At 47.1% G+C, this 24,664-nt stretch overlaps 2 protein-coding genes across 9 annotated transcripts in view; one reads left to right on the forward strand and one right to left on the reverse strand.

Moving 5' to 3' along the window:
- Positions 1–14,662, forward strand: part of LOC142378183 (phosphofurin acidic cluster sorting protein 1-like) — a 35,795-nt gene extending 21,133 nt beyond the window's left edge. For all 3 annotated transcript variants that reach the window (XM_075462436.1, XM_075462438.1, XM_075462437.1), the window contains exons 17-24: positions 2,987–3,097; positions 3,215–3,317; positions 5,960–6,002; positions 6,350–6,395; positions 6,492–6,585; positions 6,669–6,856; positions 14,016–14,126; positions 14,283–14,662. In XM_075462436.1, coding sequence (XP_075318551.1) covers positions 2,987–3,097; positions 3,215–3,317; positions 5,960–6,002; positions 6,350–6,395; positions 6,492–6,585; positions 6,669–6,856; positions 14,016–14,126; positions 14,283–14,395 — 809 coding nt within the window. In that variant the 3' untranslated portion in view covers positions 14,396–14,662. The remainder of the gene's footprint in view (positions 1–2,986; positions 3,098–3,214; positions 3,318–5,959; positions 6,003–6,349; positions 6,396–6,491; positions 6,586–6,668; positions 6,857–14,015; positions 14,127–14,282) is intronic.
- Positions 1–24,664, reverse strand: part of LOC142378179 (mechanosensitive cation channel TMEM63B-like) — a 221,053-nt gene that overhangs the window by 145,820 nt on the left and 50,569 nt on the right. For 3 of the 6 annotated variants that reach the window (XM_075462426.1, XM_075462424.1, XM_075462423.1), the window contains exons 5-9: positions 24,628–24,648; positions 24,499–24,516; positions 24,390–24,404; positions 20,961–21,029; positions 18,954–19,081 (exon numbers count right to left, since the gene is read on the reverse strand). In XM_075462426.1, coding sequence (XP_075318541.1) covers positions 18,954–19,081; positions 20,961–21,029; positions 24,390–24,404; positions 24,499–24,516; positions 24,628–24,648 — 251 coding nt within the window. Of the gene's footprint in view, positions 1–15,363; positions 16,843–17,562; positions 17,836–17,929; positions 18,030–18,953; positions 19,082–20,960; positions 21,030–24,389; positions 24,405–24,498; positions 24,517–24,627; positions 24,649–24,664 lie in introns of those variants that run through there. The other 3 variants (XM_075462427.1, XM_075462428.1, XM_075462425.1) reach the window with 3 other exon arrangements.

A 24,664-nucleotide genomic window follows, 5' to 3' on the forward strand; every position in this document is an offset into this window, starting at 1 on the left:
GAGTCGCTGTGACTTGAACTCGAGTCGCTGTGACTTGAACTCGAGTCGCTGTGACTTGAACTCGAGTCGCTGTGACTTGAACTCGAGTCGCTGTGACTTGGACTCGAGTCGCTGTGACTTGGACTCGAGTCGCTGTGACTTGAACTCGAGTCGCTGTGACTTGGACTCGAGTCGCTGTGACTTGAACTCGAGTCGCTGTGACTTGAACTCGAGCCGCTGTGACTTGGACTCGAGTCGCTGTGACTTGAACTCGAGTCGCTGTGACTTGGATTCGAGACCCTGAGGAACTCCATGACTTACTCTGGTGTGTGAGGAAGATTCTTCATTTACAAGAACAAACTGAAAACTCTCTAAACAGATTATTTCTATGGAAATGATCACAAAGAGAGTCCAGGTGGATCCAGGTGGATCCAGGTGGATCCAGGTGAATCCAGGTGGATCCAGGTGGATCCAGGAGAATCCAGGAGGATCCAGGTGGATCCAGGGGGATCCAGGAGAATCCAGGAGAATCCAGGTGGATCCAGGTGGATCCAGGTGAATCCAGGTGGATCCAGGTGGATCCAGGTGGATCCAGGTGAATCCAGGAGAATCCAGGTGAATCCAGGTGGATCCAGGTGAATCCAGGTGGATCCAGGAGAATCCAGGTGAATCCAGGAGGATCCAGGTGGATCCAGGGGGATCCAGGAGAATCCAGGTGAATCCAGGTGGATCCAGGTGGATCCAGGTGAATCCAGGTGGATCCAGGAGAATCCAGGTGAATCCAGGTGGATCCAGGTGGATCCAGGTGGATCCAGGTGAATCCAGGTGGATCCAGGAGAATCCAGGTGGATCCAGGTGGATCCAGGTAGATCCAGGAGAATCCAGGTGAATCCAGGTGAATCCAGGAGGATCCAGGTGGATCCAGGTGAATCCAGGAGGATCCAGGAGAATCCAGGAGAATCCAGGTGGATCCAGGAGAATCCAGGTGAATCCAGGAGGATCCAGGGGGATCCAGGAGAATCCAGGTGAATCCAGGTGGATCCAGGAGAATCCAGGTGGATCCAGGTGGATCCAGGTGAATCCAGGAGAATCCAGGTGGATCCAGGTGGATCCAGGTGAATCCAGGAGAATCCAGGTGAATCCAGGTGGATCCAGGTGAATCCAGGTGGATCCAGGAGAATCCAGGTGAATCCAGGAGGATCCAGGTGGATCCAGGGGGATCCAGGAGAATCCAGGTGAATCCAGGTGGATCCAGGTGAATCCAGGTGGATCCAGGTGGATCCAGGTGAATCCAGGTGAATCCAGGTGGATCCAGGAGAATCCAGGTGAATCCAGGTGGATCCAGGTGGATCCAGGTGGATCCAGGTGAATCCAGGAGAATCCAGGTGGATCCAGGTAGATCCAGGAGAATCCAGGTGAATCCAGGAGGATCCAGGAGAATCCAGGTGAATCCAGGAGGATCCAGGGGGATCCAGGAGAATCCAGGAGAATCCAGGTGGATCCAGGTGAATCCAGGAGAATCCAGGAGAATCCAGGAGAATCCAGGTGGATCCAGGAGAATCCAGGTGAATCCAGGAGGATCCAGGGGGATCCAGGAGAATCCAGGAGAATCCAGGTGGATCCAGGTGAATCCAGGAGAATCCAGGTGAATCCAGGTGGATCCAGGTGGATCCAGGAGAATCCAGGTGGATCCACCTGGATCCAGGAGAATCCAGGTGGATCCAGGTGAATCCAGGTGAATCCAGGAGAATCCAGGTGGATCCACCTGGATCCAGGAGAATCCAGGTGGATCCAGGTGGATCCAGGTGGATCCAGGTGAATCCAGGTGGATCCAGGAGAATCCAGGAGAATCCAGGAGAATCCAGGAGGATCCAGGTGGATCCAGGGGGATCCAGGAGAATCCAGGTGAATCCAGGTGGATCCAGGTGAATCCAGGTGGATCCAGGTGGATCCAGGTGGATCCAGGTGAATCCAGGAGAATCCAGGTGAATCCAGGTGGATCCAGGTGAATCCAGGTGGATCCAGGAGAATCCAGGTGAATCCAGGTGGATCCAGGTGAATCCAGGTGGATCCAGGAGAATCCAGGTGGATCCAGGTGGATCCAGGTGGATCCAGGAGAATCCAGGTGGATCCAGGTGGATCCAGGTGGATCCAGGAGAATCCAGGTGGATCCAGGTAGATCCAGGTGAATCCAGGTGAATCCAGGAGGATCCAGGAGGATCCAGGTGAATCCAGGAGAATCCAGGAGAATCCAGGTGAATCCAGGAGGATCCAGGTGGATCCAGGGGGATCCAGGAGAATCCAGGTGAATCCAGGTGGATCCAGGAGAATCCAGGTGGATCCAGGGGGATCCAGGAGAATCCAGGTGGATCCAGGTGGATCCAGGTGGATCCAGGTGAATCCAGGAGAATCCAGGTGAATCCAGGTGGATCCAGGTGAATCCAGGTGGATCCAGGTGGATCCAGGAGAATCCAGGTGGATCCAGGAGAATCCAGGTGGATCCAGGTGGATCCAGGTGAATCCAGGAGAATCCAGGTGGATCCAGGTGGATCCAGGTGGATCCAGGTGAATCCAGGAGAATCCAGGTGAATCCAGGTGGATCCAGGTGAATCCAGGTGGATCCAGGTGGATCCAGGAGAATCCAGGTGAATCCAGGTGAATCCAGGAGAATCCAGGTGAATCCAGGAGGATCCAGGTGGATCCAGGTGGATCCAGGTGAATCCAGGAGAATCCAGGTGGATCCAGGTGAATCCAGGTGAATCCAGGTGGATCCAGGAGAATCCAGGTGGATCCAGGAGAATCCAGGTGAATCCAGGAGAATCCAGGTGAATCCAGGTGGATCCAGGAGAATCCAGGTGGATCCAGGAGAATCCAGGTGAATCCAGGTGGATCCAGGTGGATCCAGGTGGATCCAGGTGAAGGTGCAGCAGCATTTTAGGCTGGATGTGATAGTGTTTTGGCTCGTCATGAACCTTCCCATGATGCCCTGTGTTTTCTTTTGAATCAGGAGTTCACCCGCTGGCCAAGTACGTGTCGTCTCTCGATGGGAAGTTCGGCGGCCTGTTCATGGACGCCGGCTGGAGGGAGCTGTTTGGACGAGCCGAGCCGCCAACGCTGGGTAGCTTCTCCAAAGAAAGAACAGTGTTTCCCACCTTGATCGCATCACTGCAGCAGTTCATGACTCTCTGATGTCATTCCCCTCTGTCCTTACGCCATGTTTCCCTCTGTGCGACAGATCCTGTGGGCGTTGCTGGTCGGGTGTCTCAGTATCTGGCTGGAGCCGCTGTTTCTCACCTGCTTCCAATCTCAGAGGCCATGCTGACCTGCAAGCACAGGAGGTACCTGAGTGATTATTATTATGAACAGGGAATTATTTAAAAAGGCTGATAATGATGAGACTGAGGTCAGGTAAACACATCTCCACTCACGGCTCAGTCAGTTCTGTTTAACCCTTGTGTGGTCTTAACATTGTGTTTACTCCCTTTGTCCTACAGGTCAGAAATGAGCCGCCCTACCAAAGCCCCAAAATAAAGCAGATTAATTGAATTTTAAATCCAAAATCTATTTAGTATGATGAAACCACCTGTTATTTATCTATTCAACTCAATTCAATACATTTTTTATCATGTATTTTTTGTACACAATACAAAAAGACAATCACCAGTTTTCAGGATTACACTTTTTTTTTTTTTTTGGTCAGTTGGACCAACAGTTTTCTTGTTTTCTCAGTTTTCTTTTACATAATAAAGGTTTATTATTGATATTATATAAATGTGAAGTAATTACTTCTGAATTAATTATATTGAAAGGGAAAAAAACAGTGAACTTTTTTCTGCTGTTTAAATGTTTTTATAATTCACGGGTCAAAAATGACCCATAAGACAATCTTTGTACCCTAGTGGTGAACAGCCCACATGGAAACATGAACAAAAATAAAGTGTGACTTTTTCTAATGATGGGGTCCCTTTAGGAAAAGGCATAACATTTCAAGTTGGAAAAAGATAGTTTTATTTTATTTTATTTTTTCTACAGTTAAACATGGTGGTGGCTCACTTTTGACCCGCGAGACAACAGGAGGGTTAACTAACTAAGGTCCCAGTCTGGTCCATGTCTCAGGTCTCCTGAAATCTATACCGTAGCATAAAAAAAGTTTAAGGTTGAAAACCAAACTTTTAAAGGAGGTGGTCTTCAGGGGTATGTTGGACAGCCGTGGCTGAATTTCATGAACTCTGGCGCGACTGCTTTGTTGGTGTTGCCTGAACCTCGGTGCGCACCAAACTGGAAACCCAAGATCTCAAAGGGTCTTTGTCCACTTCCAAATGAAAGATGAACACATCAGGAACCAAAGACATACAAACATTCAGAACTTCTTGGCTTCAAGTTTTACCTCATTGGAGTATGTTCCAGAATGGCGCCGCCCTGGTGGCAGCAGCTCTGGACATATCGAGTCTTTCTTTCATCTTCTTGATGTTTTTTTTCTGTGAAAACACAGATTTATGAAACGTGTTTCTGAGCTGGTTGGGATGCGGAGCTGCTGGAAGGAATTCTGTTGGGAATTCGTGTAATTATGGGTGCCAATGCCGAAGGCATTAGACACACATGCTAATCTGTTGCCAGACTCTTATTATTCTCCCGTTTCCGCCCTAAAGTTCGGCGCTAACTTTGGTCCGACTCAAATCCCCACTCTAATTTTCGATACTGCACCAATTCTTCAAACAAATCTCTCTCATGTCCAAAATATCTGCCCGATCTGGACAAATTTTACTTCAAAACGTAGGCATTTTTGTCCTCTTTCACACAAAGTCACACTCATTGAGCTCTGCCACACATATTTGTCACAAATCGCCTCTGAGCGCAGAGTGTTGGCCCTCCAGCTGACGTTCCGCCCATTATAAACTGCTAAAATCATAAAATTCAGGTGAAAAATGATTTTAAAACTGCCATAAAAAACGAGCCACACATAGTAGCCGAATGAAAATTACACCGCTGGCTTCTGCTGTCTCTTGGGCTGCTGACGGTTCAAGAATGATTTGGAAATGACTTTTACTTTTCGAACAGCGACCGTTTGTTCGAGACAGCCGAGTGCAGTCAAAATTATGGTGTAATTTTAAGAAGCCATAGTGAGCGTACATGTCAGAGACACAGGCGAGCCGCACCTGCTCCTGTTAGCGGGGCAACGCCTTGTTAGCCTGCTCTGACTGCTTATGAGTGCAAAGCCAAGATGGCTGCCCTGTTATAACAGCTTCATGTTATAAATATGATCTGATTTTCTCCTTTAAACTGATAGTGAGGGAAAGTTTGAAAATACCCACAATGCAATGGGAAAATCGATTGAAAAGCACTTAACGAGCCAAAAACTGCCCTATTTTGGAGTTCTCATAACTCAGCCATAGGACATCACAGAGACCTCATTCAAAGTTTATATGTGACAGGAGACGCTCAACTTTAACTGAACTAAACGGTTTGTTGATAGGGCGGGCAGTAGATTTGCACCCATCAAAATTTCTTCAGAAATTTTCTAGTTCTTTACATCTGTTATGATGCGTAACCACGGCAACAGGAAAGTGTTAGCCTGTCGGAGCTGCTAACTCAGCTTTCCAAAGCCCAAGTAATGCCTGGCATAAGAGCCCAAAACCAGATGAGCTGAAGAGGAGACGTCTGGGATGCAGAGCGGGAACAAAATGGAGGAAAAGGAGGAGAAAGTTTAAAGCATTTCTTCCCCTAATCATCATGGGAAATATGAGAGTAAGGGTAGAGTAAGGCGCCGAGCCTCGGAGATCTGATCACATCTGAACCTGATTCTGACCGACTAACTGCTTTTATTTGTTGGAGAGTCTGAATAAACACAAAGAGTCCAGATTTGGAAAGCTTCCATAAAAGTTCTGTTTAGATTTTTCAGATTTTTCATGCACCTGAAACAACACGGAAACGATGAGCTGAATGGACTAAAAGTCTTCCACCCTCTGCTCTTCCTCTGCAGCCCCGACGATGACTCCTGCCAGAAGTTTGTTCCGTTCATCGGGGTAAGAAGCTTCATTCCTCCGCAGAAGTCGGAGTCAGAGCACCCCAACTTAGCATAAAGAAAAGAGTTGGATGGAAACTGTTAGCCTAACTTAGCATAAAGAAAGAGTCGGAGAGAAACTGTTAGCCTAACTTAGCACAAAGAAAAGAGTCGGATAGAACTGTTAGCCTAACTTAGCATAAAGAAAAGAGTCGGATAGAACTGTTAGCCTAACTTAGCATAAAGAAAGAGTCGGAGAGAAACTGTTAGCCTAACTTAGCATAAAGAAAGGAGTTAGATGGAAACTGTTAGCTCAGAGCAGAACCGGCGCTGGGCGGGTTACGTTGCTGTCTTTGTGTTTGTTCTCAGCTGGTGAACGTGGGCATCGTGGAGCAGAACTTCCTGTCCACCTCAGGTATGCCTGCCTAACCCCCCCCCCCCCCCCTCCCCCCCTCCCTCCATGCCTGCTCTGACACCTCCTTTAACCCTCCGCCCCCCCCCCCCCCCACAGTGGACTCTGATGACATCATCCTGGGTTCTCCGCCCTCCCAGCCAGGAGCTCCGGCCAGCATCACCTCCACGCCTCCGCCCTCCCCCTCCATCAGGTACCGTCTGTCTGCAGCTTCTTCTTCTGTGGTTTAGCAGAGCGCTAACCTCCGCCCTCCTCTTCCTCCTCCGGTCTGAGCAGCTGCCCGGCGGAGGTGATGGGGCTGCAGGTGGACTACTGGAGCGGTCAGGCTGGAGCAGGCGAGCGGAGGAAGGAGGTGGGGATGAAGAACACGCTAAAGAGCAACTTCCGCTGCCTGCAGGTGTCGCGGCTCAATGCCGGAGAACTGCTGAGCATGACGGTGGTGATGAAGGAGAAGAACAAGAAAGGTGAGGAAGAGGAACTTTAATCTGGTCAATTTGAATTTATTCAACAGATAAAAGAACAAATTAATTATTTTCAGCCTCTTCTTTGTATTTATCGTATTTGTAAACTGTTAGCTTAACTTAGCATAAAGAAAAGAGTCTGATGGAAACTATTAGCCTAACTTAGTGTGGCCAGGAGCGGAGTAAAGGATGAAATTGTTAGAGCCAACAACGCCACCTGGGGACTTGCACCCCAGGATATGACAACTGAAACCCGATTGCTATAAGGACGCAGGGTCGTGACTGAGGAGGCAGAGAAAACATATTTATTGAAAATAATATTTAGGAATAAAACTTAAGTAAAGCTGCTGCAAAGAAACAAAAGGTTAAACACAAGACGAAGTCAATAAAGTGTTTTTAATGACAAAGCTAAAAGGCCGGCTGTAACATATTAAAAGTCAAATGACTGACAACAATAAAATCAGTGGGCTGAGGTCTCAGGCAGAGGCATGCTACCGGATGTGTGTCCCTTTCTTAAGCTGGGGTGAAACACTACAATTAAAAGCCACAGCAAACACACTAAAAGTGCCCCAGTGTACTTGCATGCGAAAACGGAAGTGAGGTCCTCACCACAGTGCCGAGCCTCCCACCTGATGACACCCAGACCACACTGAAACTAAAAAAAAAAGGAAAAGTTAACAAACCCAATATCAAATCAATAATCAACCTAAAACACAAAGAACTACACAAGTAAAACAAAAGTAAAACCAACCAAACATTGCGCAATAAAACAGCACAGCAGAGCTGTACAAACAAATTAACAAAGCAGCACAACAGAACAACAGGTATGAACAAACTAAGAGAGACCAAGCACAGCAGCAAGTGAACCTACAAAGACAAAACACATATTAGTAGGACAAAGGATTGCACCAAACATGATGAAGAAACAGGGACCCTACTCACCACCTGAATTAGGTCACAACACAAGCTCAGCAAGAGGCTGAAGGAAGCCATTTTGAGGCTTTATATACAGGAAAGGGGAGGAGCTAAAGGAGGTGCTTACATGTTGACCTGAGTTATGTTTAAGACCTATAGGTCCACTACAATCTACCCCCAAGTTTTTTTTCGTCGGCCCGACGATTAGCATTTACTGCCTGGGCCTAAACATCGCAGAGTTACTAAGCACAGGCCTCGGAGAGTCAGCAGCCCCAATTGCTCTACTCCCAGCAGCCTGAGGGAGGTGGTGAGGGTTTTGATGTGTGCCTGCATTTGGACGGTTTGTTCTTCTCCGGAAGACCTCGCTGGTTGCTGATGTTGCAGCATTAGCTGTTGGGGTCACTGGATCCTCAACTGGCTGCGATGTGGTGGTATCGGCTCTATTTGATAAAAGGGCGGTGGGGACTGGCCAGGTTGATGAGGGGTCTCCCTGAGCGGCCATGGGTTCCGAAATCACCACGGCCCAGTCACCATCCAAAGACGACGACTGCTGGAATGGGTTCCCTCCTTTCAGGGGGCTCCCTGGGCAAACAGTCAGCAACATGATCCACTTTACCTTTCAAGAGTGAACGATGAACATGCTTTACCTGCTGAAGGTCCTGCCCAGGGGCTATAGTGTACACAGACCCTCCTGCTCTGGGGGCTCTCAGTACACTGTAGAGCTCCAGATGTCTTGAATTTTGTGACGGCCCCTTGCTCCAGTGTCTCTCAGGAGGACTAGTTGACCTTCTTGCAGGGGGATATCACGAACACGCTTGTCATAGTGCTCCTTCCGCTGGGCAGCTGCAGCTTCCAGGTGCCTGTTTGCACTCTCAAAGGCATGACATAACCGTGTCTGATGTTCCACAATCCAATCATGGGGGTGGCCAGCTACAGGTACCGGTACTCTGCCCAAAAGAAAGTCAACAGGCAACTGTGGGTCTTGACCAAACATCAAAAAGAGTGGAGACTCACCAGTGGACTGGTGTGCGCTAGTGTTGTATGCAAAAGTAATTTGGGGTAGGTAACTGGACCAGTCCCTCTTTTTTTGTGGTGGGCAAGGTATGGAGGAGATTGTGCAAGGTTCAGTTGAACCTCTCGCATTGTCCATTTCCAGCCGGATGATAAGGGGTGGTGTGGCTTTTCTCCATGCCATACATGTGGCAGAGCTGCTGGATCAGGTTACTCTCAAAGTTCCTGCCCTGATCAGAGTGGAAGCGACCAGGCACACCAAACCTGCAGAACAACTCATTAACCAGCACTCTGGCCACTGTCGACGCCCGCTGGTCGTGGGTGGGAATGGCTTGGGTATATTTTGAGAAAACATCAGTCATGACCAGGATGTTCTCTGCCCCATTTCTCGAGGGTTCCAGTATGGTGAAGTCTATAGCCAGGACCTGATTTGGGAGAGAAGCAAGCAAATGACCCATGTATGCACAGGCAGTAGGTTGAGTGTCTTTTGATACCTGGCAGCGCTCACATTCCTGGCACCACTGCTTGATGTCGTGGTGCATCCCAGGCCAATAGCACCGCTGACGAACCAGCTCTGTAGTGCGCTCAACACCTTGGTGTCCATGTTCATCATGCAACTGTTGAAGTACCTGTGTCTTGCAGAAAGTGATGCAGAAAGTACCAACTGAAGCACTTCTTCTCCTCTAGGGAGGATGACTCGACGATAGAGCACCCCTCCTTGCTCCACCAACCTGTCCCACTGCCTGGCTAACACAAGAAGTTCTTTGGATGCCTGGTGTTGCTCAGCTACATCAGGGGCCCTCTTTCTGGTCCAGAATATCAGGAATTCTTTGATGAGTGGATCAGCTTTCTGTAAACCATGCATGTCAGGGTTAGAGTGGCAGGGAAAAGCGGACACAGTGGCCTGGGTCACCTGTTTCTCTGTGACAACCTGTTGTAGAAATTCTGGAATCGACGTGCCTGGAACTACATGCCCTGATGTCTGGATGCTTGAGGGATGCTGCCTGGAAAGTGCATCTGCATTCCCGTTACTTCGACCAGGCCTGTATTTGAAGGAAAAGTCGAAAGAAGCCAACTGTGCAGCCCAATGATGCTCTGTAGCTCCCAGCTTTGCCGTGGCTAGGTGACTGAGAGGATTATTGTCTGTATACACCACACATTTCTGTCCTAATAGGTAGTCCCTGAATTTTTCTGTTATAGCCCATCTAAGGGCGAGAAATGCCAATTTCATGGAGCTGTAATTTACCATGTTGCGTTCTGTTGGCTTAAGGCCATGGCTGGCATATGCAATAGGTCTAACCTTGCCCCCTTGTTCTTGGGAGAGTACCGCACCCAATCCGCTATAGCTGGCATCAACCTCCAGAATGAAGGGTAAGGAGAAGTTGGCATAGGCCAGCACTGGGGCAGACACCAACCTTTGTTTTAGGCCCTCGAAGCTCTGCTCACACTTTTCCGTCCATGCAGCGGGTAGGTTTGCTTCTGGTGTTTTCCGGGCTTTGGTGACTGCGAGTTGAGCAACCAGGTGATGCAAAGGGGCTGCCAGCTTGGCAAACCCCTCAACAAAGCGTCTGTAATAGGTGGCAAATCCTAGAAAAGAGCGCAGCTCCGACACCTGGCTAGGCCACTGCCTCGACTTTGCCAGGATTGGTGGCTACACCTTCGCTAGAAATGATGTGACCTAGATAGCTCACCTCAGGCCTGAAGAACGAGCACTTTTCCAACTTGACTTTGAGTCCTTCTCTCTGCAGGCGACCCAGCATGGCATCCAGGCGTTGAAGGTGCTCTGTCACAGTAGCAGAAAATACAACAATGTCATCCAAATACAACAGCCAGGATTGACCATGCTGGTCTCCAAAGATCCTTCCCATCAATCTTTGGAAAGTGCTAGGGGCATTGCACAATCCAAAAGGCATCCGATTCCACTCAAACAACCCGAAAGGGGTGCAGAATGCTGTCTTTGCCTTGTCTTTCTCTGTAACAGGTACCTGGTTGTATCCAGCAGCCAGGTCCAAGGTGGAGAACCAGCAGGCCCCAGATAAAGCATCGAGGGATTCCTCAACACGAGGCAAGGGAAATGCATCCTTGCGTGTCTTACTGTTCAAAAGCTGGTAGTCCACACACAACCGGAGGCTGCCATCTTTCTTTTTCACAAGTACGATGGGAGAGGCAAAGGGGCTACTACTCTCTCTGATTACCTGTGCATCCAGAAGTTGGTGAATGTGGGCCTTCACCACCTCGTACTCTGAAGGTGGGATACGGCGATATCGTTGGCGCACGGGCACGTCATCCAGTAGGGGGATATCATGGGAAATGAGGTTAGTGCAACCTAAATCTCCCTCAAAAGCTGAAAAGATACCACTGTACTTCTGCAGTAGCATCCTAACTTGACACTGCTCTTCCTGTGTGAGCCCTGTTAAGTCAACCGCAGCAATCTTATCCTGCACTGAAGCTGTACTCTGTGAAGAGACAGTAGCTGCTACACCCTCCTCTACGAGATGATCAGGTGAGTCGACAAGATAAGCCTCACTTACGGTCCCTAGGACTGTTCTGGGGTACAAAACAACATCCTGAATCCCCACATTTGACGATAGGAATGTACACGGTACCTTTAGTCATGTGGACCAGGGCTGGAGATGCTAATAGTCCAGCGGGGAAGCCACTGCTAAGGGGCTCAAACAAAATCTGCTCGGCCAGATGCTGGGGACCTGTGGCTGCCACCATTTTTCATAGTACCCCCTGGGATTCTGCAAACCCTCCTCCCTTTCACCTTCACATGACCAAAACACTCAGGTTGGACTTTAGTTTGGGCCTGATGACACTGAAGAAGGGCCTGCTGAATGGACGTGGGAGCATGTAAGACAGAAGGTAAGTTAAAGAGGGCAGGCCCATGTTGTACAAACAACTCCCAATAACATTCCTTAATAATGTTCATTCCCAGTACCCCTGGAATCGAGGACATGCCATGTGAAGTGTCTCTGACAACCAACACTCCCCGCTTTGTGACTGTTTTGCCACAAAGTTGCACATCCAACTCCAAGTAGCCCACATAAGGTATGGTTAACCCATTAGCTGCACTTAACCGTAGCCAGTTACAGGACTGGAGTTTTTCTGGCCCCCAATGTCTAAAATGCTGCAAAAAGAAGCTTTCGGTCATGGTTGACACCATTGATCCAGTGTCAACTAAGCAGGGGACCTCCACCCCTCCCATTAATACAGACATATTTGGACATTCAGACACCAACCCTTCATGACTAGCGGCTACACTTGAGCCAGAGAAGCCCCCACCTGAACTTTGGCTCAATGGTTCAGGGGGTGCAAGTTTCCCTGATTCTGAGAGCAATATTTCTCGGAGTGATGTGGTGTGGCTGCAGGAGCTGGCTGTGGCTGGATGGCCACATAATCCTCTCTACACTCTCTGGCAAAGTGACCTGGCTTTTGGCACCTCCTACAAATCACGGATTTCCTACCATGCCCCAACTGGATTCTAGGCCCCCCCTGAAGGACTGTAAGGGCCTTAGTAAGGTGGGTCAGCTGCTCTTGCTGGTTCCTAAGGATTGCCTGCAGTTCACTCAACTCTGAACTAAATGGTGGGTTACCTGACCTCTGGTGGTTGGACTGATTACCTGGTACAGTATGCTGGTAACCAATTGCATTGGGAACAGAATAACTTCTGCACCTTGTGCCCCCAGGCACCCCTTCTTGTTCCCACCTAATAGCCTCAGTACGGACATCTAACAAGGTGGCAGTTGGGTGGCCCCGAACTAACTGCCTGAGTTCTCTGCGAAGGGAACAATCAGACACATGTTCAACAAATTGATCTCTCAACAACACCTCCTTATTAAGTGAACCTTGAGGGGATTTTTGTACAAAGTCCAGCAGCTGATGAACTGGCTGATGTGCTGGGCCCAGGCCGGTTAGTTTCCCGCTCCAGACGCATCCGTTGGTTCTCAGCCTGCAGCTGGGTAATCAAGTCTTTTAACTGGACGATCTCCTCCTCCATGAGGAAACAAAAACAGAGGCAGTGAGAGATAACTGGTCGTGCTAGGAGCCACCCAGCACCTGCTGCTGTGCTAAAACAAAACCTGTACAAGTCAATTGAATTGTGGGAAAAGGAAAAAAACTACTAGTCTCTGCCTTCAGTGGTCCTGCCGACAACGCCAAATGTGGCCAGGAGCGGAGTAAAGGATGAAATTGTTAGAACCAACAACGCCACCTGGGGACTTGCACCCCAGGATATGACAACTGAAACCCAATTGCTATACGGACGCAGGGTCGTGACTGAGGAGGCAGAGACAGTAGAATACAAACAAATTAACAAAGCAGCACAACAGAACAACAGGTATGAACAAACTAATAGAGACCAAGCACAGCAGCAAGTGAACCTACAAAGACAAAACACATTAGTAGGACAAAGGATTGCACCAAACATGATGAAGAAACAGGGACCCTACTCACCACCTGAATTGGGTCACAACACAAGCTCAGCAAGAGGCTGAAGGAAGCCATTTTGAGGCTTTATATACAGGAAAGGGGAGGAGCTAAAGGAGGTGCTTACAGGTTGACTTGAGTTATGTTTAAGACCTATAGGTCCACTACATTAGCATAAAAAAAAGAGTTGGATGGAAACTGTTAGCCTAACTTGGCACAAAGAAAGGAGTTGGATGGAAACTGTTAGCCTAACTTAGCATAAAGAAAGGAGTTGGATGGAAACTGTTAGCCTAACTTGGCATAAAGAAAGGAGTTGGATGGAAACTGTTAGCCTAACTTGGCACAAAGAAAGGAGTTGGATGGAAACTGTTAGCCTAACTTAGCATAAAGAAAGGAGTTGGATGGAAACTGTTAGCCTAACTTAGCATAAAGAAAAGAGTTGGATGGAAACTGTTAGCCTAACTTAGCATAAAAAAAAGAGTTGGATGGAAACTGTTAGCCTAACTTAGCATAAAGAAAGGAGTTGGATGGTAACTGTTAGCCTAACTTAGCATAAAGAAAGGAGTTGGATGGTAACTGTTAGCCTAACTTAGCATATAGAAAAGAGTTGGATGGAAACTGTTACTGTTACTGAAACAGATTCCTCTGAAAAACTGCAACAATCAGTGTCCTCAGTTCCCAAAGCGTTAAGAAGGGAAGCTGATAGAGCAGGATGGGAACAGCTTTCACTTAGTGCTGATGCAGCAAATTAACATCTGTTTACAACATTTACATCTTTTAAATATGATGATGAGTGCTGGTGTTTCAGTTATGTTTCTCAGTAAGAAGGCCAAGGAGAAGGAGGCGGAGTCACGGAGTCAGGTGATCGAAGGCATCAGCAGGTTGATCTGTACCTCCAAACACCAACACACCCTCAGAGGTGAGTCAGCCTTTCCTGATGTGAACACGTAAAGTAAACTTTATCAGATCCTCTGTCATGTCGGCTGAGATGAGATTCAGATGAAGTGTTTGTGTTTTAAATGCTCCGCCCGTGTCCGACGCCACCTGTCGCTGTTTCTCTCGCTGTTTCTCTCAGTGTCCGTGGACGGAGTCGAGTGGAACGATGTCAAGTTTTTCCAGCTGGCAGCTCAGTGGCCGACGCACGTCAAACACTTTCCTGTTGGCATCTTCGGCTACAGCAAACCGTGAAGCTCCTCCCCCTCGCTGACTGCAAATGTTTAGCCCCTCCCCCTTTTATCTCCCCTCCCCAGGTGTTAAAACGTTTAGCCCCTCCCCCTTTTATCTCCCCCTCCCCAGGTGTTAAAACGTTTAGCCCCTCCCCCTTTTATCTCCCCCTCCACCAGGTGTTCATTTTTTAGCCCCTCCCCCTTTTATCTCCCCCTCCCCCAGGTGTTAAAACGTTTAGCCCCTCCCCCTTTTATCTCCCCCAGATATTAAAACCAATTTTGGAGCAGAGTTGGGTTTCCGTTTCTGTCTTAGTTTCTTTGTTAAATGAAATTATGAAGTAAATATAAAAAGATGAGTTCAAAATGTTTTATTAGGGTTGGGCGAGTTAACTCGTTAATTATTTAACACCGATAAATATTTTATCGCGCATTAACGCAGGTTTTATTGTTGTAAAAGTCTGTTGAATGCATCACATTCACACAGTTACAGCAAACACCACGAAGCATGGAGGAATAAAATAAAGATAAACTAGCAGCTAACATCACCAGCTGGAAACCTGCTGTGCAGACTGAAGTGCAGAGCGAGCAGTCCCCTGCTTCCGAGCAGCAAACAGCGTAACAGGCGCGGCTGTCGGCAGGCGGCAGCAGGCAGTGATACGAAGGGAGAGAAAATAGGGCCAAGAGATTGTGAGGTCTGACTTTTTCCTGGAGAACCATTTTGTGATGCAAATGTATTACTCTGTTGAACGCATATTGTTCTGAGAAGCAAAACGCTTTATTTTTTAAACCCCAGCCAACTAGCCGGACTACCTTCATCAACACCAAAACGAGGCTGGAACTCTGCTCACAGGACGCAGCAGGGGGTAAGAAGATGTTCAGAAATGATGTTGCTGATATGGGATGTCATACAGCTTCATGTCAGAAGAGGCGAACTGTCCCTTTAATGGGCCGCTTCTGAGGACCAATCAGAGAGGAGACAAGCGCAACACGTCATCACTCCACGTACTTTAATATTTAGAGGAGAACACTGCATTCAAGCTACAGCTCATGTTAACATCATCCAATAACCAATCAAATCACAGAACGTCCGCTCTGCTTCCTGATGGAAGCCGGTGGGATCCTTCCTGTCCTCCATCTTTGAAAGCCTCGACTTCTCCAGACAAACTCAAACTCAGTGCAGATATTCGTGGAGGTGCGGCTAACTGCAAACGCTCTGCAGGCTTTCTACTGTGGGTGTGATCTCAGTCCATGCACGGCAAAAAGATAAAAGTTTACATCTTACTTAAATGAAAGTGAAGGATTTATGATACAGGTACATTTACATGTCTGGGAGGTATATGAAGGTATATGAGGATGAAGGTTGTCGAGTCCTGGAGTCGGCAGCCAGAGGAAAGACGTCCGAAACGGACACCGCAATCCGGAGTTTTCAGAGTTCCGCTGGAAATCACGAGCACATCGAAAAGCTTTAAATCCAAACCCGAAGACCTGGTCGGAGCCTTTGGAACTCCTTTCGAGAAGCCCTGAAACCTTTAAACGATGATCTAAAACTGTCAGACAAATAAATCGCAGGAACTTAGCAGAAACATCAGGAGTTTATGTAAAGTTTTACAGTCTATCGACAACATTTAGGAAGACATTTTTTAGTCTTAATTAACCGTAAAGTTTAAATATTTAGAGTTTTGTCCAAATCAAGCCACCATATCTACGTTTATCCAAGCTTTACTGAATCTCAGAAATCTGTTCCATGTCTTCACAAACCTGTTTATGAAAGACAAAAAAAAACAAAGACACCAGTGTGAGAACTGAACTGGAGTCCATCAACAGTCAGAAACTTCTTCCAAAAACAAACAAAATGGTAATCTAACCCTTCAGGCTAATAACAAATTACAGGAACTCGGGTAAACCAGTAGAAGTTACCCCCTTAGGACAAGAACCTTTAGGAGCTCATCATCTATCAGACCCTGTTACAACCTTTAGATATCTGCCACACCGGACACAAAAAAACAACCTGGAGGAAAGGGAACCTAAGTCTGCAGGACCGACCGAATCAGAATCCACTAGAACCTCCTGGGACCGGTTCAAAGCAGAAGTCCTAGAAACCCTCTATGTGGCAGTAGGCTTCCAGCGAGGAGAAGACGATGTACATCAACCACAGGCTGAAGAACAGGCAGGTCGTCAGGATCTTAGGGACTCGAGGACCTCCGAGCTCCCCGCCGATCATGGGCCGGCGGCGGTAGAGCAGGACGGCGATGCAGATGAAGGCGAAGATGGTGAAGAGCGTGACGGAGAAGGCGAGCGTGCCCGGGTCCACCCTGAACTCTCGGCCTTGGGTGTAGTGGTAAATGGCAGCGATGGACCAGGCGACACCGATCCCCAAGAAGACGTTGACGGCGTTGCTTCCGGTCACGTTGCCAATGGAGGCGTCTGCATATTGGTCCTGGATGGCTGCCACTTTGCTAGCGAAGGTATCTGAACGAGACGGGGGAGAGCAGACAAGATGTTTGAGACCAAAGTTGAACAGTCACCGGTCCGTCACCTGGACGGCATGAATCCAACAATAAATGACTTGAAATGTTGTAAGAGTCTTAACATCCCACTCTGACAGAAAAAACCTAGCGAACACCGGCAGCTAACACCGGCAGCTAACACCGGTAGCTAACACCGGCAGCTAACACCGGCAGCTAACACCAGCAGCTAACACCGGCAGCTAACACCTCCTTCCTTAGCTGTGTGTCCAGTGAGCAATTCTCAAAAAGTTGAAGGAATAATTTAAGGTTGTAGACACATGGAAGTGTGATAATAACAGTGTTTTCACTTTTTAGGTTTTCAACGGTTCAGGTGCTGCTAGCACCATGAGCCGAGCTAACTCAGAGCTGCTAGCTGGCCCAGAGTTACTACAGTTCCTGGGATTAGTAACAGCAGAAGCAAGGCCAAAAGAGGATCCGACTTGGTTCTCTCCAGGAGTGCCAGCCTGACCAGTTGACCTATGACCCCCCCCCAAGACTCCTGGGTTAGCTCGGTTCCTGGCCTGATCTAGCCAGGCGCTCTTGAAGCTAATAGCTTCTGCAATTAGCTTCTATTCAATTGGGGGGAGCTTCTTGCCAATTCCGAGGACTTGCCATACATTGCTTTGGACAAAGGCTTCATGTAGCAACATTCCTAACCAAAGCTAGCAAGTCTGTGTCTCACCTGGTACTGAAGTACCCAAAGCCACAAACACCACAGCAGTCACGGAGTCTTTGAGGCCGACAGTACAGCCAAAATGCGACGCCAGGTCTCCGATCACCGCCGTCAGCATGCCGATTCCAGAGATGGACACAACGAAGCAGGCCCAGCCATTCCAGTAGTCGGTGGGAGGAACAAAGGCAAACAGAAGCTTCCAGAACACAGTGAGGAAGTGCATGACGTAATCAAAACAGGAGGGCAGCTTCCCCTCGCCACATTCATCATCATCATCATCACCTGGTGAAGAGAGACAAAGGTCAGCATTGATTCAATCCTTTGCAAATAGCCTGTTTTTGCTGCCAGTCCTGTTTGGTTCTGGTGGAGTTCGTACCGGAGCTGACCGTGACGGCCTCAACAAACTGCTCCCTCCAGCTGTTTGTCCCGATCACCAGAGCCAGGTTGGTCTTCTTGATGAGTTTATCCACCGTGCTCTGAAACAGTCACAGGAAAACCAGGAAATGTTCAAAGGACCCAGTCTCCTGGTTCTGTCCACAGAGGACAACATCCGACAACCAGAACCCCAAAAGGAAGGACCTGTTATGGTAGGATGTGAGGTTGTATGCTGGACGGTTTGTTTGCCTCAGAGGCGAGGCAAGGCGAGGCGAGGCGAGTTTATTTGTACAGCACAATTCAACAACAAGGCGATTCAAAGTGCTTAAAGCCACTATTAAAGTGGAGGTTCAGTTCAGTAAATGTAGGAACTAAAGCCTGATTTATGGTCATCTGGGAAAGGTCACGGAGAACCACGGAGAGCTCTCAGTCGACGGAGACTCGCGGAGACCGCAAGGGCTGTGATTGGTCGGCTAACAACATCATTTCCGGAGTCACTTTTCCGGTTTAGCTCCTTCCTCTCAGAACAACAACAACCGCCATTTCTGAAAGAGTTTACTGTGTGCCGGTCAACATTTGGTCAGAATTATTTGCATTTCAGCATCAACAAGCGCCATCGTTCACTGTGAGGAGTGGAACGGAGCCGGAAGGTGAACAACCAATCAACCACTTTCACCATAGACGTGGCCAGATTGGGTCGTGTAACGTAGCGACGCCTGCTGATCGGGAGGTGAACTGCCTTGTGTATCCGACAGCCCGACGGAGAACTTTGAAAGGTTTAATGCCTCTGCGTGACCACGGAGTCGGATTGACGGAGAGCGACGGAGAAGCATACCGAGGCCTTTAAGCTGCAGAAGCTAACTGGCTGTAGCCGCATGTTCGGGCGACACATTTACGAGACAAAGATTGGAAAAGGTTTTCATTAAATGCTGATTTTTGTCTCCTAAAGCTGTTAAGCATACTAAAAGTGTCCTCCATACGGTGTATCGGTTGGTTTATTTTAATTTACAACCCAACATTTCTACCTTAAACTCGTACGACTCCTCGACGATGACCTCCAGTCGGGTGTGTTCGCCCAGCGTTGGCCGACCCATCTCTGCAATCCGCCTTTCCTCCTCCTCCTTCTTCGTCAAAGCTTCCTCACACAACCCATCTGAGGACAGAGAGGCAGATGTTATATCAGAAGATTAACTTTTTGTGTCCTCACACACCACCTCTGTCTCTGCTAACATCTCTTACAGTGAGGTTGAAAATTTTCTTCTACAGCGCAAAAACAGAAAACATTTTATTGCGGCATTCTACTCACTTCTTGGCTCTTCTACCACATATTACTTACCAGACATTTCTCATAGATGGGAAAAAGATTTGAATAACGAATATATTGAGGATGATTGGCAGGCAGCTATACGTTTGATCAGATCTGCATCTACATGTAACCGATTGAGAGAAACTCAGTACAAGATACTTCATAGGCTGCACATTACTCCTGTTATTCTAAATAAGATCGATCACTTCATTTCTCCTCTGTGTACTAAATGCAACTTAGAAAGAGGGACATATTTCCATTATTTTTGGAAATGTAAACATATTTCCAGATTTTGGTCGCCTATTTCAAAAGTGATTAGTGCAATATTTAAAACAAAAATTGAGAAAGACCCTGGGGTTTTCCTCCTAGGCCTTCCCTCTAGAGACTTACATCTCTCCACATTACATTATAAGCTACTTGAAAAACTACTTTTAGCTGCTGGAAAGTGTATACTGCAAAACTGGATCAAAACTCTTCCACCTAGTGTTACCCTTTGGTACAGGGAGATCTTTAATATCCGCCCTCGCCGGAAAAGGGTGGAATGCTCTCTCCGGGTCGGGAATGAGATCCTTCCCCAAGTGGAGGAGTTCAAGTATCTCGGGGTCTTGTTCACGAGTGAGGGACGAATGGAGCAGGAGATTGACAGACGGATCGGTGCGGCGTCTGCAGTGATGCGGGCTCTGCACCGGCCCGTCGTGGTGAAGAAGGAGCTGAGCCAGAAGGCGAAGCTCTCGATTTACCGGTCGATCTATGTTCCTACCCTCACCTATGGTCACGAGCTGTGGGTAGTGACCGAAAGAACGAGATCGCGAATACAAGCGGCCGAAATGAGTTTCCTCCGCAGGGTGGCTGGGCTCTCCCTTAGAGATAGGGTGAGAAGCTCGGTCATCCGGGAGGGGCTCGGAGTAGAACCGCTGCTCCTCCGCATCTAGAGGAGTCAGATGAGGTGGCTCGGGCATCTTGTGAGAATGCCTCCTGGACGCCTCCCCGGTGAGGTGTTCCGGGCCCGTCCCACTGGGAGGAGACCCCGGGGAAGACCCAGGACACGTTGGAGAGACTATGTCTCTCGGCTGGCCTGGGAACGCCTCGGGGTCCCCCCAGAGGAGCTGGAGGAAGTGGCCGGGGACAGGGACGTCTGGGTCTCTCTGCTCAAGCTGCTGCCCCCGCGACCCGATCCCCGGACCAGCGGAAGATAATGGATGGATGGATGGATGGAAAGGTTACAAGCTGTTGTGAAGGGTAAGGATGAATTATTTTTAAAAGTTTGGACTCCCTTCTTAGATTATTTACCTGTGAATCTGAAAAATCTGTTATTGATGGGCAGACAGTTTTCTGAATGGAAGAAGGCTTCCCCCTGTTACCCTTAAAGTGTGAGATATGGAGATAGTGGGCTGCAGATGACTGGTGTCTTTTTATTATTTATTTATTTTTTATTATTATTACTATTATTATTTTATGTATGTATATGTATATCTCTTTTTGGACTTTTGTTGATAGGAGTCATTATCACTGTATTAGTCACTATGACCTTTCTTTCTGTATATATAAGTCTATAACTGCATTGTATGCGCTGTCTGGGGGGTTTGGATGGGGGGGTTTGTTTATTGTATTTTGTATAACAATAAAATGTGTTTAAAAAAAAAAAAAAAGATTAGCTTCTGAATGGAGGAGCAGTTGGTGGAAGGACTGATGGATGAATAGTGACGCAGAGAGGCGACGGACAAACCTGTGATGCTGATGACGGCGGATGGGGCTGGGCGGTCTCGTCCTTGGACCTTCCTGTAGATGTCTCTACCTGAACAGGTGAACAGAGACTACAGATTCTACTGAAACCAGAACACACTTCTTGTTCAATGTCTCAGGCATTGAACAGCATCCAACTGAGACGGTACTTCCACATTATCAGGCACGACTCCCCGTCAGTCTGAACAATCAGTGAAGAGACGAGCAGTCGGTGTGAAAGCATGCAGTCAGAATGGGACTCCTGACCCGATACCCGTCGGTTTGGAGGTTCTTCTCTGCAAATCTTTGGTTCTGTGATAACATGAACCTCCTGATGTGTGGATTACAGATTTAGCCTCACTAAGATGATGCTGCTGCTGATGTTTTCCTGAATTCTCAGGTTTGATTATCAGGTGAAAATCTGCTCCCTCTGACTGCCGACTAAAGTTAAACTGAGAGCAGTTTTCAGCCAACTTTAGTCCAGCTGATCGGATCTGTTTCTTCAACTAAAACAGATTTAGTGTTGGTTCTGTTCATGGACATTACACCTGTCTTACGTTTCTTGTTGGACATGATATCAAAGACTGGCTCTATTTTAACAAACTAATCTCTGCTTTTCTACAGATTTCTATAGTTTTTAGTAGGGCTGGGCGAGTTAACTCGTTATTATCGTGTCATTAATTATTTAACGCAGATAAATATTTTATCGCGCATTAACGCAGGTTTTATTATTGTAAAACTCTGTTGCATCACATTCACACAGTTACAGCAAACACCACGAAGCATGGAGTAATAAAATAAAGATAAACTAGCAGCTAACATCACCGCTACAGGTGTGAAGCTCACAAAGCTAACCGGCGCTACTTCCTGTTTTACTTGTTTCAACATAAAAGCACGTATTTCAAAATACAAAAAAAACTCCTGCATTTACAGCCAAGTTGAACTGTCTTCTCAGCGTAGTAGTTCCAGTCTAAAATATCACTTAAAGGCAAAACACACAACTGATAGCAGCAAGTCATTCAAGGAAACAGACAGTGGAGCGAGGCTTCTACATAAAAACTACAGAAAGATGCTGATGTTAAAAGTGTGTTTGCACAACAAATGTTATGGCACTTTCATTCATATGGCAGCACATTTAAAATAAAGCTAAATGCTAAAAGCTATACGCTACTTTTGGATTCATTTTTGGATTCTGCGTACAAATGCGATTAATCGTGATTAATCAGGGAAATCATGTGATTAATTAGATTAAACATTTTAATCGTTGCCCAGGCCTAGTTTTTACGAAAATGATGTACATTTATGTAAGACTGCTGGTGAAAAGACAAGCAAAGTGGAATGTTGAGGGACGCTAGAGATGGAAAACCGGCTGCATGGATGTGGACCAATTCAGAGTGAAGGCTTCAGGATGCTGTTCACTCATTCTTACAAAAACCTCACAGTGACAAGCCCTCCGAGCCAGTTTTCCTTTTCTGAAAGCTTCCATCATAAAGCAGATCTTTGTCTATGACTTTAGTTTTTTCCACATCGGAGTAAATCTGTTCCTGCTCCTGACAGAAAGTTCTTGTTTTTCTGCTGTAATGTTTCACTGGAATACATTTTAATCGTTGCCCAGCCCTACTTTTTAGTAATTTCTTATGACATGTTTGTATTAATACTCCAAAGGTTCAGTAAGGAAACCAAGGCTTGTGACGGCAGAGGTGCAGCATCTCAGTCAAAAGGAAACCGAACCGACAGCAGAACCGAGTCAGATTGGAGTTCTTCAGCAGCTTCTTGGTGTTTCCATCCCATGAAAGTCGGAGGAATGTGTTCTGATTGAGAAGTCTGTGCATATGGTGTAGGAAAGAGGGCAAAATGCAGACTATTGAACAGGTGAAAGAGGCTGTAAAGCTACTTGTTGTGGTGGGCTCCCTGTCGAAGCAGCAACATATGGCCAATAATAAGCCAGTGGTGGCAAAGAGTTGCCTAGTCATTAGATCTGGGTGGTAATTCATGTGTCGAATGCTTTGACCCATCAGACCATCTCCTGTCTCAGGAACATTAACATACAGTCCCTAGGCTGCTAGCATGCCTTTCCATTGGACTGGACACTGCCTTGGCTGACCATTAGCATGTCTTAGCTACCAGCTTGTATGCCAAGGTTGCCAGGCTAGGCATGCTAATGGATAGCTATACCCACCATTAGCAGGTTAGAGCAAATATATAGGCTGTGTTCGAAACTGCATACTTCTCCTACTTCTCCAACTAACTTTCAGAGTTAGTATGCGAGTTTGAGTAAGCAGAAGTTCCCGGATGCATACTAGATTCTCTGAAATGTTGGGTATGCATCATGAGGTTACTACTCATACTCAAACTACCCAAGATGCAACGTAACGTGACGTCACCGATCGTCATTTCCTGTCAAAACGGCAGTTTCAAGCTAGCTACAACGAGGGTAGGTTCACTTCCTGTTTTCAAAACAAAAGCACCAATTGTATGGTAATGGCTTTCCCTGTGATAAAAGGCAACGGGTATTTTATTTTGTGAAAATAACAGGAAGTGCGTTAGCTCACTGCGGCTAGCTTTAGTAGCGCCGAATTCGTGGGAACAAAATTGTAAACAGCCGGTATTTTGTCAGGTTTTCAACACGTTGGGGATCTAAACGACTACTTTCTCACCTGAAAATGTTTCAAATGTTGCTAAAGTTTACAGAGTTTAGAGCTTAAGAGAAATCAGCTTCAGGCCGGCTGATTTCGGCTCGGGCAGGAGCGAAATGCATTGTGGGTAAATGCTCTGCATACTGTCTGATCGATGAGTATGCAGTATGTAGTATGTAATATGTATAATGAAATATGTAATATGTAATATGTAGTATGCAGCATGTAGTATGCAGTATGTAGTATGCAGTATGTAGTATGCGGTTTCGAACATGTCTATAGTTTCCAACTACAAGTATGTAGCCTCTGCCGATTGCTCACTAGCCTTAATTTTGACCCTTTTGCCACCCTGTAGAATCGATGGATGTAAATCTGGAAGGTAATTCTGTAACATGTAAAGCCACGCTTTAAATGCGCCATTACTGCAGCCCACAAATAGTTCTGTGCTGCTATATTCATGTTAGAATATGTTTAGTCTTTAAATGGAGGTTCTCCTCATCCTCTTTCTCAAACACTTTGAGTGTTCTGTGGTGGAGAGCTGACTTTACCATGAGACCCAGAATCAGCTGTAATGTGTGATTTCAGGCTGCTCCTCACACTGATCCTGACAAACTAATGGCCAGTGTTGGTGCTTTTACAGTTGTGGGGGTCTTTGTGCCTCCGGAGTGATAAATAAGAGTCAGCAGAGAGGTTTCACAATGACATTAAAGTGCCGCGTCGCTACGATCAGACACACCGTTGCTTTAAATGTGAAAATGCTTTAAAGCAAACTTTTCCACCACTGAAAGGTGTCTTACCGCACAGCTGTTTGTCTATCAGAAGGTCAGACAGAAAGCACAGATTAATGCAGGTCCAACAGATGCTGCTCCCTGGTTGCATAATGAGAAAGTTTTCGGGCTCCCCTACCTGTCTTGACGAATCCTCCTGTAAGGTCAGAAAACAAGACGTCAGAGTTTGTGATTATAAAGTGTTGAAAATGATGTTTTCAGAGTCAGAGACAAAAAACAAAGGAAAGCAAAGATGAAAGAAGCTTACCAGCTTCCTGAAGCAACACAGCTGAAGAAAAGAAACA

The sequence above is a fragment of the Odontesthes bonariensis genome, chromosome 4 (genome assembly GCF_027942865.1).
Source record: "Odontesthes bonariensis isolate fOdoBon6 chromosome 4, fOdoBon6.hap1, whole genome shotgun sequence".
Taxonomy (NCBI): Eukaryota; Metazoa; Chordata; class Actinopteri; order Atheriniformes; family Atherinopsidae; genus Odontesthes; species Odontesthes bonariensis.